At 29.6% G+C, this 20,634-nt stretch overlaps 1 protein-coding gene across 1 annotated transcript in view; it reads right to left on the bottom strand.

The window, feature by feature from the left end:
- The window catches only part of LOC129963973 (protein O-mannosyl-transferase Tmtc3-like), a 334,865-nt gene that overhangs the window by 58,765 nt on the left and 255,466 nt on the right, over positions 1-20,634 (bottom strand). Inside the window, exons 10-11 of the mRNA XM_056078611.1 lie at positions 19,269-19,417; positions 4,811-4,894 (exon numbers count right to left, since the gene is read on the bottom strand). Of these exons, the coding sequence (XP_055934586.1) occupies positions 4,811-4,894; positions 19,269-19,417 (233 nt within the window). The remainder of the gene's footprint in view (positions 1-4,810; positions 4,895-19,268; positions 19,418-20,634) is intronic.

Raw genomic sequence — 20,634 nt, 5'->3', positions numbered from 1 at the left:
ACCAAAGAATTTCGGTCGGTTCGGCAGCGTGTTCATAAAAACTTAAAAGAAATACTAATATCATCTCTAGATAAACTCATTAAAAACTGGAGCGTTCTCTGGGATCAAAGGCTATTAAAAAACTTATTAACGTAGTTCACTTCTTTATTGGCAGTTATCGTGGAAAGGAAAATTAAGTTTTTTCGACGCCCTTGAGGAAAAGTACTTAAGATGGGCCAAGAAATATAAAATTAACCCTTGGGAAGAAACGCACTTGAATTTCCTCTGATGATGGAGAGAGAGAATTTCATCTTTTAATGATCCTAATATCCGTTTTATTTCAAGAGCCACTTGAAAAAGATCGCATTCTATTAATTAAAAAATGTTTCACATTAGGGGAGTATGTGGAAATTGATCTCGAATTTCATTTTTAAATGTGCATAAATGAAATTTTTAATCTGTTATTGCTTCAATAGGAAATGCCTTATGTTTGAAAGTAGGTGGATTCAAAGCAAAAGTCCATCATCAATTGATAAAAGCGAAATGAATATGCCTTAGTATGATACAAGTCCTCATATGTCCGAAGAAAGCAGATATAACTCATAACTATTAATGAGACTCAATACCAAGGAGACAACAGACAGATCTAACTGTTAAGGAGACTCAATGCCAAGGAGACAGAAGGCAGATCTAACTCCTAACTATTAAGGAGACTCAATGCCAAGGAGACAGAAGGCAGATCTAACTCCTAACTGTTAAGGAGACTCAATGCCAAGGAGACAGAAGGCAGATATAACTCCTAACTATTAAGGAGACTTAATCACAAAGAGACAGAAGGCAGATATAACTCCTAACTGTTAAGGAGACTTAATCACAAAGAGACAGAAGGCAGATATAACTCCTAACTGTTAAGGAAATGTTAAGGAGGCAGAAGACAGATTCAAGTTAGGATAAGAAGGTGTTGATTGAAGTATCATTCATTATTGGACCAAATGTAGAACTTTGATGTTTCCCAAGTCCTAGCATAATAAACGATGAATATCAAGAATATTGAAATTGTTTTTTGACCTACATATTCTCTGAATTCACGTATATTCTCCAATATCTCTTAATTATACAGATGAGTTATCGTTCTCTCCCCCCCCCCTCTCCATGCATAAAATTGTGGATATTAGGCAAGGTCTTGAATTGCTTACATGATATTGGCAAACAATATTTACTGAATAAAGATCTTTGGTATGAATCTAGAATTGTTATTATTATCTATTGCAGGTTTTTCGCAAACAGATTGAAGCCGAAATTTGACAAATAACCACAGTTGCATTAATAATACCATATACCGAATTTCATTGATTTAGGTCATTCCATTTACATGCATGCGAAATACAAAAACTGGCACAAATCTTTTGATATGTGGTTCAGGTAAGAATCTACATTTTGGATTCTAAAACTATGCACTAACTTTTATCTATTTAGCATGTTATTTTTCATAATTACCGAATTTATTTGAATAATTTTGTAATCATCGAATTATCATTACAAAATCGTGTTAACTAGCCAAAAACTTGCTGAAAGTTCGTTATCTTGGTTAGCTAGAAGAAAAAAAATTAATAGCTTTTTTGATTGCAATAAAAACCTGCCAACATTAAATTTGGCAAAAAAATCGCCTCTAAAAAATTCATCTTTTGTGAACATACATTATAGATTCATAATTCGAAGGTTGTTTTTATAATCAGTAAATTAATACGTTATAAGACAATTTTGGTTTCTTTTCAAAGAAAGAAGTTCTTTACTTTGAATTATCCAATTATAAGTAATTATTTCGATATGGTCAAATTAATTCAGATAATTTATGCTCATTGTAATTATACTGACAAATTAACAGAATGTCATAAACGTTGCAATTAAAACTTAAAAGAAATCCTTCAGAATAATAACTTTTAGATGTCTTATAGAAAGATTTATGCAAATTTTGTAATTAAATTATTAATTATTAATTTATTATTTATTAATGATTTATAAATTTATTAAATAATTTAACAGCTTTAATGAATATTTAGTGTAGCAATTCATAGATAATAAGTCAAACCATTATTACATGTTACCATGTTATGTTACATATTAAAATATTGGAAAACTGTTAATTCAGAGAATTTTGAGGGAATCCTATGATTTATCAAATATGTGCGAGATATATTTAGATTGAATTGTAAAATTGGCATTTAAATGTTATGTCAATAAATGAAAAATAATTAAAATAAAATTACAAATTATTAGAGAGATTTTAAAAAATATAATTGAAGCATTTTTTAAATATTTAATATATTTAAATACCTGTCGATTAAGCACATAATGATTAAACAACTTATGAGAAAGGTTTTTCTTTAAAACGATAATCAAAGTACTGAATATGATTACAACTTTTTTAAGGTTTGTTATTCTTATTTATTCAAATCATGAGGACAAATGATTATACTTAAACATCTTGAAAGCTTAGAGTCGTTATAACACAGTTTGCTATGATGGTTAACCCATTCGAAAAGGCGCATTTTTTATGATCATTCTGAAAGTATAAAGTGTAATCGGAATTTGCAATTCCATATCATTACACGTGCGGTGTGCTGTTCGTCTTTTTGCTTCGAAAATTCTACGCACACACGGTGTGCAATCCGTCTCAAATGGATTAATCAGTTGCAATTTACAAATTCAGCAATGTTTAATCGGCTAGTGGAAAATTCTGTCAGTGACTAAACCCAAATTGAAAAGAAAAGATATACAGTTACAAATTAATTTAATTAAAACACAAACACTTCTTATGTAAATGCAAAACAAATTAATGAACATGATAAAAATTGCTCGAAGTAAAGGAGGGGGGATTACGTTCTTTCTTATCAGTTGAAACTCAAACTAAGGTTTGAAATGTTCACATCAATTTTTAGGATTTGTTTATTAGAGTGGTGCTACAGATAATGCAGATTGTTTTTTAAAGTTTGATTATATAAACAATTTGCATACATTATATTTTAATAAAAGTGTCAATCAAAGAAGGTATCAATTAACTTTTCTAATAGTCTCAATTCTACATCTCCAACAGAAAATATTTTTTTAAGAAAGAAACACAAATTTAAAAAAAAAATTAAATATACTAATTATTTTTCACTAAAATAAACTGTCCACACCCAGAAAATTTTCCATTCCACTGTACACGTTTCCTTTTATAAATTGCTTTTTTTAATAATAGCTTTAATAATGATTTTAACTCTGACATTTCAGTAAACAAAATTAATACTTCTTTATTTTATATTTTTTACACATTCCTGCTTTTTTCTCAGTTTACAGCGGAAAGAAATTCCGCTGTAGAAAGAAACTATACCTACCCTTTTAAAAACTTAGCAATTCTCTACGTTTGATAATTTAAGCTCATTTATTTTACTTTTCAAGTATCAAAGTCTCCTAGCGAGCTTTATGATCTCTTCATTACAATAATGAATTGCTTCATTAAATCACAACAAAAAGCATATTGTTATTTTACTTTCATATTTTTTATTTATTAAAATTTTCAAACCCTCGGAAGGCAAAAAAAAAATGTCGCCATCCTTTGGTTGATCATTAAATTAGTGAAGAGAAAACCGCTCGTAACAAGCAAATGATAACTAACAAGGATAGAACATTTTAAAGTTTCCTTTTATATTAATTTTTTGGCAACTGTTTTAGAAATTTTTCATGGCTTCATTTAAAAACTCAGTAATGCTAAGTCTTCAGATTGTTTTATGGAAATATTTATAGTTCCTTTCCACAGAAAATGTTAGAAAATCACAGGTAAAAAATGCTTTAATAAAATTATTTATTCGAAAGCCAATGTTCCGATATCATTTTTGAAAATTCTAATTGTTCTTGAAAACAATTAAGTGCGCTTTCCTGCTATCATTATATTCAGTTTTTAATGTTTGGAGTTTGAATCGTAAATATATGTTATACGATTGCGTTAAATAATAAGAACTTTCCAAGATTCAATTTCAAAAAAAAAAAAAGCATATTTGAAAAAATCGAAAAAAGACAAAACCTTTAATAAGACAAACCTGATAATATTAATCAGCTTTAAGTAAAATAATTTTTTCAATGTATTACTATAAATAATGAAATTAAAAAAATGCCCAAATTCAAATATTGATAATATTATCATTTTTTGTTTTAATGACTGCGCTGCCCAACCTTAATAAAATGTATGCAAATATTGTATTTTTAATGATAGTCATTGAGATTTAAATGATTGTTATATGTTTTGAATTAATAAATATTAATAATTATTGCTTGAAAATAACGAACATTTTTAAACCAAAAGTACTTTTCTGTATAATAATGAGGTTTACATAAGCAGATATCCTTAAAGAATTAAAAACAATTTGAAAATGTTTTACTTAATTAAATAAGCAATTAATCTTTTAGTACTCTTATACAGGAGTTAAACTTTGAATAGTATTTTTTTTTCATAATATTTTTTTTATGAAAATGTTTTCAAGTTGACTTTTATGATTATGTATGACTTTGAAAACAATCAGAATAACTGAAAATACCATTTTGTGCTCATTTTCTATGAAAGATCTTTATATGCAAGTAATTATTCTGAGCCCTTGGGTGACAACTTATATAATTATATGTGTGGAGAAAAACTTTTCCTACGAAAAACGTAATTTTCCATGTCATTCCGTTGATGATGCGAGATTATAGAATTTATAATGAAAATGCTTCAAAGCATTATTGTCCAATAATTCTAAACCATAATTTAATTCTAAACCATAATTAAAAAAAGCACACTGTGACTTCTACTCACCAGTCTTCATTCCTGCGTATCGTTTTAAGAACATGAACAGTGAGAAGAAAGAGAATCCCGACGGCTGCCAACTGCTTATATGCTCTGCAAAAAAAAAAAAAAAAAAAAAAAAAAAAGAATAAATAATTGTGACTCATTTTTTTTTCTTTCGTTCATTAAGGGAAAAAAAATAATTTAAAACTCTAGTAGAAGGACTTATGAGAAAGGGGAAAAAATAAGATCAAATTTATTAATCGTAGTAATTCAAAGCAATTGATTATATATCAATAAAAGCAACTGAAACAAATATATCAATACTAAATTTAATTACTTTTACTTTTACTTTTGTACTTTTTTAATTCATGAAAAAGTAAGTTTATATAAATACTACAGCATGATTTATATTAATACTTTTATTATATACTTATTTCTATAACTGAAATAAGCATGGCATCGAAAAAATTATATTATAAAATATTCGATCCAATCTTTTCAGCTGTAAGTGATTGTAGTTTTAAAATTTTAATTTTTTTTAAAATTCCAATATGATTTTTTAAATAAAATTGAAACCTTTTCATTGTCCTTATAAATATTCTACACTGGATTTTTCTAATATTATTGAAAAAAAGAAACGCTGTCAAGATGCTACTTATTTTACTCTTAAATAATTTTCTATGTGAGGAATGCTTTCAATAAATTATTTAATAAGATTTAACTTCTTAAGTAAACAGTGAATAAAAGATTTTTCAAGTCTTTAATAGTTTGGAGTATAAAATGATTTGCTTTGAAAATCCTTAAAATCTGGTAACATAAAATATTTATTTGGAACTTTTAGCAGTTATATTGGCCAGTGAACTAGCTTGTAGCCATGGGTAGCTATTTGACAAATAAAACATTCTAAAATTTTAACAAATTATAATATGATCTGTTGATGTGCTGGAAGGTTCACCGAGTTACAACTATGCAACTATGAAAGTACGATATATAACTGCATAATCTGAATAACAGATTAAGCATTGTTTGATATACTAAGAAGTGATTGATTTATTTAGAAATATAGTGAAATATTAAAATTAGTGAGATAAGATAGTGAGATCGTAAATTTTACTATGTATTTATACCTGTTATTATTATAGAAAAAATAACGGTGTAATATAACCGCAATATATTTCTGCATTTTTTTTTTTTTGTATTTTTATAAAACAGTTAGATTTTCACTTGTTATCCCATTATCGTTTGTCTTTTATCTTCCATGACATGTTCCATTTTAATCTTAGGTACGATCTAAATTTGTTACAAATAGAATATTGACCTCAGTAATTTCACGATCATTTGCTAAAAGGTAAGAATAGAAAAAAAAATTATCTGAAACAAAATCCCATTAGACCATAACATATGAGAAAAATATTCGAACCTATTATTAAAATCTAGGCTCAGAACCCGAGAGAAATAATTTTCGCTTCGCAGATTGGGGCATTAGTCTTCTAACTTGCTTCCCAAAACAGAACAGGAGAAAAAAAAACGTTCCTTTCCAAATTGGAACATAAAAGCGACCATTTTAAAAGCGCATTTTCCCAATCGCGCCTGTACCCTGCTATAAATCCAACCGGCGACATTCCATACTCACCGTACTTTGGTCACTTACTACATCTGTAAGCCAATTTTGCAGTTGAAAAGATGGCAGAAAGTCAATAGTATTCCCATTTTCTACTGAGGCACAAGGAAATGGGGGTGGGGGTGGGGGTGGAAGAGAGATAGGAATCAGAACAATAAAAAAAAAGAGAACAAAATAGAATCCAGTTTTCTTCTCTTTAGCCCGTTGTCGAGAAAGTTAGAATTACAAATCGATGCCCATTCGAACATTCTTTTTTTCCCCAGCTTTCAATTCTCAATCGATATGGCCTAGGGTCCCAACTATCATGGTTCTGATTTCTTAGTTTCATCTCCTTTTTTTATTTTTCTATTTTCTTCTCTCTTCTCATTATTATTATTATATTTTTTCTTCTATTTTTCGACCCTCCCCATCGCTGTTGTGGAGTATGAACTCGCTAAAAAACTTTTTCTGGCCATTTTCTAAAAAGCTGACCAATTTCTTCTTTTCCCCCTCCAACTGGAAATTTGATCCCTAGGGGGATGGACTGGGATTCTTTTTCCTGGTTTCCCCACTGATGACTTGTCAGGATTGTTTGCAGGCATCGGCAGGAAAAGTTTGACCGCCTGACGGAAGGCCACCGGAAGTGACCTTCCCTTATTGGGGATGAATAAGAAAAAGAAAAAAAAAATCACCAACAGGAACCTACGTGAGGGCAGCCAAAAAGCGCGCAGTCAACAAGTTGCTTGTTATAACGGTTATTTAGTAAGCTCTTTTTTTTTTTTTTTTTTTTTTTTTGCTTTTGCATTGTGTTGCGTAATGGTTGATTTCAAATCTACAAATTGCGTATTGCAATATGTATGAAGAAAAAAGCATTCAAAACCCTTTGACTGACTGTTCGTTGGATCTTAAATACCAAATTTGTCTTTGTTTTCTACTTGGTTAGAAGTATTCACTAAGAAAAGATATACTATTATTTTATTTTAAAAAATAATTAAAAAAATTACAGGTTTTCCTCCATAAGTTCGCGACATATTATTGAGCAAAACTTGTTTTTATACCATTTAAAATTTAAGAAAAAAAAAATGTTTTTGGCATGGCAGTTTTTTTGCACAGTATTTTTCCATAATTTTAATACATTTTTAGAGAGAAATTTATGTTTTACAGTGACACTTTTCATTGTTTTAGTTACTACATTAATATACTTGTGCTTTACGATGATATTAAATACACACACACACACACACACACACACACACACACACACACACACACCCATATACATTGCATGCCTATTATTTTTTCTGTATAAAGCAAAAACAAATAAGAGTTTAAAAATAAAATAAAAATGGACGAATAAAATATCATTCGTTATCATGCTGCGTTATTTCAAACTATAGGTTTAAATCTCTCTTAATTTTAAACATATACACAATAATGACGTGCAAGAGGGTTAAAAAATCTCAAAAATAATATCAAATTGTCCATGATAGATATTTCATTAGGATTCTTTCTGTACTTTTTGACATTTTATTATGGTGTAAGCCTCAAAATGTTATCTTGACATCATAAAGCGCAACAAGGAGGATATTTTTCGTAAATTGATCTATCATTTTAAGAAAATTTGCATTGTGTTTAAAGCATTGCGAAAAAAATCCTATGAAATTTATTTCGAGCAGTTAAAAATATCGTGCAGTTCTACAGAATTGCCATAGTGTCTTATTCTTGTCTTGCTAACAAGAGTGCCAAAATTTAACTAAACAAGCCTGAAGATGGTCATTACTGTTTCAGAATTACATTTTTTTATTACCTATGTCAACTTTTAATATTGGTTATACATCATAGATATTTTTACGTTAATACGCCTGCATATACATTATTTCTGACGTAAATATCACATACTTGAATATCTTCCACTTTCTCAAGAAGAAATAAAATTAAGATGAGGCTTTTCCCTATCTCTCAAGTTTATTTGTAGCGTGTTTACGTGACAATATCGGAACTGTATGCTTTATATAAAAATGGATCAAATTTGTATGCCGCTTTCTGCATTGCACGAGCGTTTTACGTAGTTTGATCAACAGATTATAGCATGAAAGGGAGCATATACAAAATTTAGAAAAGATAATTACATAATATTTGACGTATTAAATATGCATGGAATTTCATATTTGAAATTGCAACTAAACTTTTCACTTGCAAAATGAAAAGTCATTGATATATAAGTACTTTATCGATTTTTGACTAAAATTCCTTTTGAATTTAAAGGAGCTCCTCTATTAATACTCTTAGTTTGCTTTTAATCATGATAAGCTCATTTAAAGAGACGGTGGATTTTACTAGGCACTTACCGTTATGAAATTTTTATGCATACATATTAAAATATGAATGCACCAAACATCTTTAAAAAAAAAACTCTTAAAAATGAAGTACATTAGTTTTTAAAAGTTAGAAAATGTATAATTTTTTAAAAATTTCAGTAAATTTCTAAAAACTCAATTTTTAATTTTTTTTTTATTTTTTCCTTACTACTCTATATAAATTTATTTTGAGCAAAACTCTGCATGTTTTTGTAATTCCAATTAAATGATAATTTAAAAAAAAATATATATATTTTTATGCACATTTACTGTATTTTTATGAGAATGTTATGTTTTTCTGAACTAAAATTGTCTTTTAACTGTTTGAAAAAAGGAAAAATAAAATGCAAACTCTGCTTTATTTCATGTTTAACCGAAATTTTTATTATCAATTTTATTTAATTTCCACAAAAACTAAGACACCTGAAGCGTTTCAAAACTATTTAAATCTAATTAAAATATCGTTTTGAGAAAAGTGATTAATTTTTTTTTTCAGAAACAAGAACAGATTAGGAACGAAACTATACAAGAGGAACAAGATGTCCAGGATGATGTAGGGAAAGGTACTCCATGTGTCCACCCTCATTCACTTGTAAAATTTCAAATCGATGGACGTGTGTTCAACAGCAGATCGTAACTGATCAGTTGTGATAATTCACACTTGAAACGTTATGGAGTTTTTTAAGTCATTCAATGTCGTAACATCGTCGCAATAAGATACCGTCATCATTATAGTCGGAAACATCGACATAAAACATGACAACGATTTTAAATGTTTCTTATCCTAATCTGTTTTGATATCTGTTCCTCTTCTTCACAAGCATGCAAATCTCGATATTTTTTTCCCTAGAATTGTCAGCTTTTCTTGGTTTTACATTTTATTACTCTTAAGTCTTGTTCTGGATTGTTATTATTGTTTCTGTGTTCCGTTATGAGCGATTATTGTGTTACATTTTTTTCCGAAACTGCCGCCCTCAGGTGGACATTTTGGAACTATTTTTTTTTCGAAATTTCGTGAGTGCATCTCGTGTATAGCCTATACACTAAATTTCGCTGCAATCCGTTCATACATTTGCGTTGTCTGATGCTTTTTATAGGGTAAGTTTAATTATAACCACCCTCTATAGTTATTAATTCCGAAATAATGCTAAAGAGATTTCAATAAAAAAAATACTGCTTTAACACACTCTTAACACACTAAGGATCTTTTGCTTTTCTTTGTAGGAAAGCAAACGTAGAATCTTTAAAAATACTAAATTTCTGTACTTAAAGTCATAACTGCATCTGTAAGTCCTTCACTGTAAGCACAAAATATTTAAAAGCTTTCTAGATCTACACTGTATTATTTTTCATCATATTTTCCACTCTACATTTACTCTTCTATATTATATGGATAATCTGGAGTCTTTTAAATTAGAATTTCAATTAGAAAATTTAAAAAAAATTGAATTAGTCTTTTAAAACAGAAAAATTATATTTGGTGTTAAAATAATCAAGGGATTTCAAATAAAAGTTGTTTTTTAATGAAATGTTTATTCCTTTTTGAATGCACGGCTTTTAAATTTTTCCGCTTAAAAAATTCCATCAAATTAAAAAAAAAATACCGAAGAGTCATGCTTTAAAATTCTATGAAACTGAAATAATTCTGGAATTTAGTTGTTAGTTTCCTATTTGCCTCGAGATTTCTGCAGTCACCATATTTAAAAAATATACAGTAACGTCATTGACATTGGCTTTTTCTATAAATTTGCTGAGACTTTTTAATTATATAATTTTCACTCCATTTATGACGGTGTTTTTTAAACATTTCTCATACATGGTACAAACACATATAAAAAAACAAAAAATCTTCAAAAAAACATTTTTTTTTCAAATCCCATGAAAACTAAAATCAATCCCACCAAATCTGGTACCGAGTTGTAATTTTTCTATTTGTGACCGCTCCCCGGCGAATTTTTGTGAACCGTTTACCCACAACCCACTGGTTTGCCTCGGCAGTAACTGCAAAGAGGCGATTGCTCCAAAAACGCAATCGCCCTGTTTCCTTCGCATCGCCCCCCCCCCCTCTCCTTTTGGGAGCGAATCGCTCGCTCATCTTTAAATCATATTTTTACGTGCTCTTCCGCCGGACGCCGCTGCTCTGTCCCCGCAAAAAAGAACCAACAGTCCCCAGAAGGACATAAGAAAAATAGACCAGCAACTAGAGAATGGAGCATTGTTCTGTGTCATCCGTTGGGCTCTTTCTGCTTATTTGCTGTGGAAATGGTGCTGGTAAGTTTAGTCCATTATTGAAGGGAGGATATATTTGCGGTTCTGAATATTTAACGTACTATTAAATATAGACATTATTCCCTTTATTTATTAATAGATAGATGGTATATTAAGGGAGAATGTACTTTAATCTGTATTAATGGATATTTTCTATATTAATTCCAGAAAATTGGGAAATCTAGTGATTTCTCATGATTTAATGGAAGATTAATTGCATGCTATTATTAATAAATACAATTCTGACGAAAATTTCTGAATAGTTTGTGTAACGATCATTAAAAAATTCGATTATTGCAAATATAATTGGTGTTTTATATAAAGTTTAATAATGTAGGATGTATTTATTCCTAATAATTTAATCGGTCTTTATTTCGTTTTGTTAATATTATCATAAAATATAGAAATTTCACTACTGGAGAGAAAGCTCATACTTCTTCCAGCAGCAATGGCAAGCTTTTAAAAACAAGACAGCAAAATTTGTGTTTCATGATAGTAACGAACAATAGTTACGATATATTGTTTTATGCCCTGAATTTAAGATTCCTACAGAATCTATGTGTGACTTTTTATAACCTTTTTGGCGATTAATTCTTAGCATGGCAAATGATATGCAGAAACTCTAATTTGTGTTTTAGACGCATTTTTTTGCAATCAACTGAAACCAAAATTTGGCACAGAACTTAAATTTAACCCCAAATTCACATATCAAATGTTATTTATTAAAGTCAATACGTTTTAAAGTTACCGGCCAACTGCTGATCAACCCTCTGATAGATTTGGTTTAAAATTTAATAAGAATTTCCATTTTAAATGTTAAATATATTGTCCAAATTTTATTTATCTAGCACTTACGTTTTATTGTTCACTGGTACTCGAACTGTCGGGTAGATGGATTTCGTTAGAAATTTGAAGATCTACAAATAAGGTGTAAATTCAAACACTAAATTTTATCCGTTTAGTTCAGACTGTTTAAATTTTGGAGTTCAAAGACTAAAAAATATACTTTTTAAAAATATGGTTTTTGGATAAGGAGAGACGTGAAGCACAAGGATTCAAAAAAATCTTGAGTTCGAATTAAAAAAACGGTACTTTTTCTTTATTTACGTCATATATATGAAGTTTAGTTTAATTATATTAACGTCCCGTTTTTAAAGCGACACTAGGACTATTTTGTGCGGAAATCTTAATTTTAAACTGCGGTCAGATGACGAGGACGACACCTGCATTGACCCCCTCCTCCAAAATTTCACACCACACAACGGAAGGATGTTTGGTCCCGACAGATTTAACGTGCACCAGACCCGCTTACATGACGGTTCTTCGATGAAATTGGGTCTCGAGTCTAAAAACCTCAGGTTCCGAAGCCGTGACCTTACCACCAGGCCACCGTGGCCCCTCATATATGTGAAATTAAAATCGTTAAAGCCATTTAATACGGGAAACTGTGGGAATTGGAACTGCCAAATAAGGTATGTAGTTATTTCTTAGAGAGTAGGCAAAAAAAAAAAATAACAACTCTCCTCAATAACTTCGATAGTCGTTTTCACAAATATTTTTTTTCTCATATTCTTAAAAAAATTTCACAAACAATTTTTACAACCGAACTTTTCATTCCTTTTACTACTGGGCTTATACACGGCTGTTGAGACAAACACTTTCTTTTGTAGCGATAACACATTGTTATCGCTGTGTAATTAAGATCCAAATTTAAAAATAAAACAGATGAATCAAATATGCTATTATATTTTGAACTAGAGGCTCGAATTTTTAATCCCCCCCCCGTGTGTTTCTTCGTTAAACGAGCAAAACTGCTTTCAAAGCTTATTTTTTAAAAATTTATTTAAAGTCTTATTTGAGCATAATACCAGTTCATATCAAATTACCTGCTGCATATCGTATTTTTTATTTTCATTTTGGGGTGTAACTGATAATCTGATAATCTTCTTAGCTACTTAATTTGATTAAACAATTATAAATTTATCTTAATTTTAAATCAGGACACGTGGTGGCTTAATTAGAACAACAATGTACTTTCCTGATTAAACTTATTAATTATTTTTTATATATATAATTTACGTCTAAAACTTGAAAGTCAAAAAATGAAATATTGCATCGATATCTTCATGAAATTAAAAGGCATTCAGAATGCCTTTCAATATCATGGAGATATAGTACAATATTCTGTGCTAATGGTTTCATTAATATCATTAGGAATATTTTTTTTTTTGCATAGATGAATAATAGAACAATTGTTTGTTTGCAATTCTGTTAGATAAATTAAAATAAATCTATTACACTTGTAGACCGAAACATCTCAATATGGTAATGTCTTTGTATAAGTGTGGATATATATAATATATCCACACTTATTTTATTATTTTCTCGTATAAATAGCATAGAGTAAGTATGTTGTGGTTGTTTCGTATGGCACTTGCCATGGACAAGCCCGCTGTTACGAAGACAGCCATTTTAAGCCGGTGGGGAGCTCTCTTGTTTTTATAGTAGCGCCAACTAGGGCCAAGAGTACGACTTTGCTACTCAAGCATCACTCATTCGCTTGCACAACTCCTTTTTACAGGGGGCACATTCATACATCTCACAGATAGAACAACGGAAGAACAACCATGCCCAAACTGGGACTCGAACCCAGGACGCCCAGATCACAGGAAAGACGCGCTACCCCTATGCCAGAATGCCGGCAGAGTAAGTATAGTTAACTTTAAAAAATTCGAACTGGAGATTTTGACAAATATTCAAGTTTTACCCCACCCTGACATCGAAAAACACATTTTTGGAAAATGCCCATCATCAAATGTCCATCTGTGACAATGAAAACTCAAAACGCTTTGGGATAGACAGCTGAAATTCGTTATTCGGTCTTTATACCTAATTTGCAAATTTCCATCAAATTTTGAATAAAATCTGGTCAGAGGAAACCCGCCTGTCTGGTTATTCGAATATAATTAACACATGACTAAAACTTGAAGAGATCTGGATAGATAAGAACTGGCACTTAAATTCAACGTTTATAGATTAAATTCCTGTCAAAGTTTGAACTGAAACGACAAAGGGTTAACCATCTGTTGGTCTGTATTTCCAGAAACTTGCAAACGCGATGATTCAAAGTATATCAAATTAAATTGACTTAAATATATCAAATTAGGTATGAGATTTTGTGACTACAAGTGCAGTTTTGTGTCAAATTTTCGTTTCAATCGGTTGAGAAAAAAATGTCTAAAGCACAAATCTGATTTTCGGATACTATGAACCGCATGCCAGGGATTAATCGCCAAAAAACGCGCCAAAGAATAATACTAATTTGAAGTCAAAAAGTTAATATTTCGTAACTATTGTACACCAATATTATGTAAAGCATCTTTGGCATGACCAGTTTATTAGTATTAAAGTTTTTGGGGGGATCACACCCGCTGGTTGCTCTCATTTATATGATAATAATAGCATGAGCACATATAACGTACTTTATTCTTGTTTTAGTCTTTTGTAAAACAAACAAACAAAAATTATGCCTTTCTATTTTTAATTTAAAACTATACTTTTCATGGACAATTTTATTCAAATTGAATAGTTCATCATTACACAGCTCAGTTACTAATTCTTGGTAATATATCTTGAATAGAGGAAATTTAGCTCCAATAATAAACTGCGATGCTGTAGATTACTGATTAAAATTTGAATTCCTAAGCTCTTGTTTAATTATTAATCAATTTAACAGATCCACTAACACTATTAACTGAACTATTAAACTAACTTTAGTTCGAGGCCTATCTACTAACTTATGTATGCTGACGATATCCATTATGCTGAAACGGAAATGAGATGGTTTAGGCCTTCCAATTAATATATTTAAGAAGTATTAAACATGGAGTCGAGGCAGAAAGCTCTTTAATGCGAAGGGAATTAAAGAGGCTTAATCCTGAATTGTTGTACTAGCAAATACGTCATGAAAGATGTCGCAAATGAAAGGAAATATTTACAAATTGTTTAGTGCAGATATTTTGAGGAATACATGAATTTAAATGCAAGAAAATAAATATTCCTGTTTATGATTCGGTTGCCAATTATGATAATTAAGCCGCTTGAATCTCATTAAATGATGCATTTGTATAACATTTGTTTCTCAAATGGAGCTTCGTATTTTATTTCTAAATCGACAATGAAAAGTATTTAGATATTTTCAAATGAAAAATTGTTTTAGATCCAGCAAATCAGTATGTTGCTCAGTATTGTACAAAATTGTGCAATGCTATCTTATTTAATATTCAACAATACAGTACAATATAGCGAATACTGTTTAATATTGTAAATTATTGTACAGTATATATGCGCTAATAGGAGGATGAAAGTAAATATATTTTTTGAAATAATATCATTGCTTGGAATACTAATTATATTATTGTATATTGTTTGGATAAACAAATGTACACCAGAAAAATGTACTTCTGTTAATATATTAGCCATATTTGATAAATTAACATTTTGAACAGAAAAATTCAGTCTGTTGCTGTTTAAAATTGCTGATTTATGAATCTTCGAATATTAACATTTTATATAATTTCAGCAGTTACATCGAGGAATATCAGTTAACGAAAAGGCAGTGCTTTCTTAGGATCAGCTTAAAACGGTAGAATTCTAATTTTCGTATTTCAACCTGTTTAAATCGCGGAAGAGAGAACACATTTTTTTTTCTGTTTAAAAACTTAGCATGTAAAGATAATTTACTAAATGTAACTTAAAGTACAGTGGAAAATTTCGATTTCTTAATTTTATCAGTAATATATTTATTGACTCAAAGAATACGAAAATAATTTTTTAATGCATTGCTTAAAATTAATTTACTGATTAATTTATTTGGCTTAATTAATCTATTCCTTCATTAAAATTAATTTATTGAATAAAAATAACTGATTAATTTAATTGATTTAATTAACTGATTATAAGTACAGAGGAAATTTTAGATTTTTAAATTTTATCAGTAATTTATTTATTATTGACTCAAGCAATGCGAAAATAATTTTTTTAATTCATGTAAAGCCTTTTTATATCTAGAAGTATATGCATATTTCTGACTTTTTAGAAATAACTGTGGAGACATAATTAGAATATATATCCTGTATGTAAAGTTATGTACTTTCCCATATCGCATTTCAGCGTAATAGAACGACAGAATTCATTTTGATGTAATTTTTTTTAATTAGCCGATTTAAATATTATAGAATTTTAATTAAAGTACTTTAAATTTCAAAATGAGTCCAAACTAAAGCATATCTAATAGAGATAAATTATTAAAATCTATGTAACAACTGATATGAAATTTAACTATCATTTTTCAACCTGTTAAAACAAAAATGTGTCAGAGTTAAATTTTCATGAAGGAGCTCATCAATAAGAATACACACCCTCCCTTTCTTCCGAAGGAATAGAGAATAGTAATACATTCTTAGAAGAGTTCGAATAATTTCACTAAACATGTTTTTCTTTTCGAATAAAACAATGCCGTGAATAAATCCCAATTTATCGGACTGTTGGACAAACAAAGATTTGTATGAAATTTAGTGAATAATTTTTACAAGTGATTTTTATAAAATTTGTCACAGTGATAAAGTAAAAAAAAAAAAAAAACACGTTATAAAAATTGCTAATTATTTGATTAAAATTTGAAAAATATTTTATTAAAATTCGAATAATACTAATTTTAGTTTGATTTCAGAAAAAAAAATATTTAAAATACTTAAAAGAAAAAAATTAAGCTATGCAACACACTAACTCAAACCTTAAAACAGTTTAGTATACAAATATGAATTTATTCATATTTAGAAGAAAAACAGCTTGGTATACAAATACGAAAGGATTATTTAGAATTTTTTTTAATTATAGAGCTTTTTCCAAAGAATTACTCTCTCAAACAATAAAATTTATTTATTTATTATTATTTTTAAAGATTATAAATAAGGAAGGCATAATTCGATTATTTTCAGAATTTCCTGTAAGTCAGACCCACAGCTGCTGCATAAAATATTTCAAACGATTTAGGGTGGAAAAAGGAATATATCTTATAAAAAGGTTGGTAGCGCCGTTGTTTCTAAAATGCTCTGTTCAGTGTTGAGCCTTTAGCAAAGTGGAAGATGGAAGCCCATTTTATTCATAATTCTGCTGCTACAAAAGAACTACATTCTCTGGCAGGGAATAAAAATTTTCTGCTTGAATTGTAAATGTTTATGTGAATTCTTTCGATCTTTGGAAACTCATAAATATTTCCCTCGCTTTCCTTGAAATAGTTTATGAATTAGAGTTTTATTTACCCTAGAAGAAATATTTTATTCAGGAAACAGCCACTTAGAGCTTAAGGTGTTTTATTCTTGATAAAACAATGAATAATTTTAGGTTAGGAAAGGAATGGCGATAAAAAAATAATATATTGAATTCTAAACAACTCTTTGAAAAAAAAATTAAAATGTGATTTTCTTCTGATTTATAGAGATTTTTTTCAAAGATTAATACGAAAAATAGGTATTCCCTTGAGACACACAGGCATTTAAACTTATTTTATACTATTAGCTGAATTCCACACCAGATATACATCGGCAGGTAATTTATATACAAGTTGCATATGTGTCAAGCAATTTATATACCAGTTTATACGTTGGCAAGCAATTTATATACGAGTTGCATACACTGGCAGGTAATTTATATACGAGTTGTGTACGTCGTCAGGCAATTTATATACGAGTTGTATACGTCGGCAGGCAATTTATATACGAGTTGTATACGTCGGAGGGCAATTACACAGAAGTAAAATTGTTGGTCACGACTCTTCGACTGGAATTTTTGTTGGGGCACAGTCTTAGGTCAAAATCAATCCATTTATAAAATGCAAATCCAATCAGATTCCCAAATATGTTTTTAAAAAAACGGCCATATATAAACTTCGCGAATAGCATGTAAATTATCACAGATTTCTATAAGGTATTGGACATTTAGTGTAACCTCGTTGCAAGTAATGGTGGTCTGATTTGGCACGACCACCTGTGAATCTTGTCAGCGCAATGGTTAAGTGTTTAGCATGCAGTAAAGCCAATATCTGAGGCTAACAAGCTGTTCGCCAAAGATAGCGAGTTCATTATTAAACTCATATGAAATCTATAAACACATCAATTTTTCCTTTAAACATTTAGTTGAACTAAAATGACCACACATTGCTACATAAAAAAAGTGATATATAAATAGATATTTGCAAAAAAATTTCAATTTTGCGTTGAAGGTATTAGCAACAGATTAAATACGAGAAACAAAAAAATAAGAAAATAAAAACAAAAATTTCAAGATTGTTTTTTTTTTTGTTCTTGTTGTTGTTGTATTGCAAAATAAGAAAATCTTTCTAATGCTATAAATATAAAAAAATGTTAATAATCCTTTTAAAATTGTTACAAATTTGAAAATATTTATTTTTAATATATCTCAATTTAAATCTTTTAGACGAATCAGATTTTATGCGTTAGCGCTCACTAACGAAGGATCGGTTTCTTCATTTGCAGGGTTGCCAATTGACGAACCAATTTGGCGACTTAATCGCAGACTTGGCGAGATTTTTTGGTAATTATGGCGACTTTCCATAAGATTTCGGAAGTTTGAGAATTGCAGCTCTAGCACTAATATTTCGGGAGTTACAGGATCGTTTTGGAAATCAGTGGAATAATTCTTCCATCCTATCTCGCCAAGGCAGGATATAAATAGGACGTGTCATAGGGTAAGTGGGGAAACCTTCACTACCCACCAAAAAGGGAAGATAGTCCATGCCAGATTGCGTAAGTGGGGAGACGAGTTCACTAAGAGCATTTTCGCTTATGATCTGATCGTTTGAGACTTTTTGAAGTGTGTTATTCTCCTATTAGTTACTACATTGTACTTAAGTGTGTAATTGTAATGTTTGGTTCGTGTAAAGTCCTGCATTTGCCGGAATTTTCAGGAATAAATTAATTTGACTTTTAAAGGACTGTTTCTTCATCGACTAATAAATCGAAAGAACTCGAATTCATAACAATATGATGCGCCTCAGAATTAATAGCGATTTCCCGACATTTTCTATTATAAAAAAATATCATTTTATAACCTTAAACAGTTCAAGGTGATGGATTCTAAAGCATATAATAAAAAAAAAATGGCATACTTGAGCATTGGCATACGGTTGAGTGAAAATAAAATTAATGGAACTTATTGGTTATAATGAGGGTATACATACCGTTTTTCCCAAAGTATACTCCATCCTTGGGCTAGAATCATGCAAAATCCCATGCTTGGAATATACAGCACTCTCTCTGCCACAACAAACCCAACGGGGAAAAACAAGTTACTCGCAGGAAGAAAAGGTAACACCAGCATAGACAAGCTCTAAAGGAAAGAAACAAGAATATTCCAAAAAATTAAAAACTAATGAAATACTTTACAAATAAGAACATATAAACCTTCTATAATCTTATACTAGAAAAGGAAAATAATGAAAAAAAAAACATTTTTTTTTAATAAGGAAAGAAAATTACACTCTCCTACCATAGGAAAGTTTTTCATTCACTTAACACGTTAATTTGAGATTATAATACAAATAAACACGAAAAAAACTGCAATTATAATACTGGAAATGCCTTAGTATTTCTTAAATTAATTTTACTGTGACGCTTTAGGAAAACACTTAAGACTAAATATTGTCTTAATAATTTGAATATGAGGAAAGATTTATTTTTCCCCAAAGATTTTTAAAGTAGTTTTCTCATACATAAAATTTCCGAATACCATATGGGTGATAACAGATAAAACTAGTTGACAACAACAAACAATTCTGGCAAACATTGTGCAATTTCTGTCTGCTACAGCAATTTAAGTTCACTTCAAGCAACGTGAATGTGTTTTACAGATAAGAATGAAATGAATAATAACTAAAGAAATTATACTGTTATACTCCTTTTCCAAAAACACATACCGCGGTGCATAATGTAACATACTGCATAATTACATGCATATATTCAATTTATGAAAATTTTGTAAAAAAAAAACTAAGAAAATAATAATATGGTTCTGAAACCTTTTGTTACCTCTCTTGTTTCTTCTGTAAGTATAAGAATTATACTTGAAATTACGTATAAGAGAAATTTACCATCTTTGGCGATAGAAGTGACTTCCTTTATTGTTATCACCTATTGACTTTCGTTTTCAGCATTATTTCTGCCTTAAATATAGTGTTGATGCAATAATACATGCACTTAACATGTAAAAGATAATGTTTACAAGGTGATTAGGCATCTAATAGATTAGTACTGCTAGGAGACATATCATAATAATGCATTGGTACAGTATATGCAAAGCAGAGTTATAGCTAGAGTAAGTGGTGCCTAAGACAAATATTGTTTTTTCCTTCCCAGAATTCTCAAAACTCATCAATTTATTAAGGTTAAATAGCCCCCGCGATGTGATATTACTTTTTTAAAGAATTCACTATATTTGAGTTTAAAAAGTTGTATGATCATACTAATGTTTTGTCTCTGTGGAGCCCTCTGCATTCACTTGTATTTCCTCCTCCGGTTCTTACACCTCTGATACAGGGCACATAACAA

The sequence above is a fragment of the Argiope bruennichi genome, chromosome 3 (assembly GCF_947563725.1).
Source record: "Argiope bruennichi chromosome 3, qqArgBrue1.1, whole genome shotgun sequence".
Classification (NCBI taxonomy): Eukaryota; Metazoa; Arthropoda; class Arachnida; order Araneae; family Araneidae; genus Argiope; species Argiope bruennichi.
Note: the sequence above shows the minus strand (reverse complement) of the source record. Positions and strands in the feature narration are given on the sequence as shown.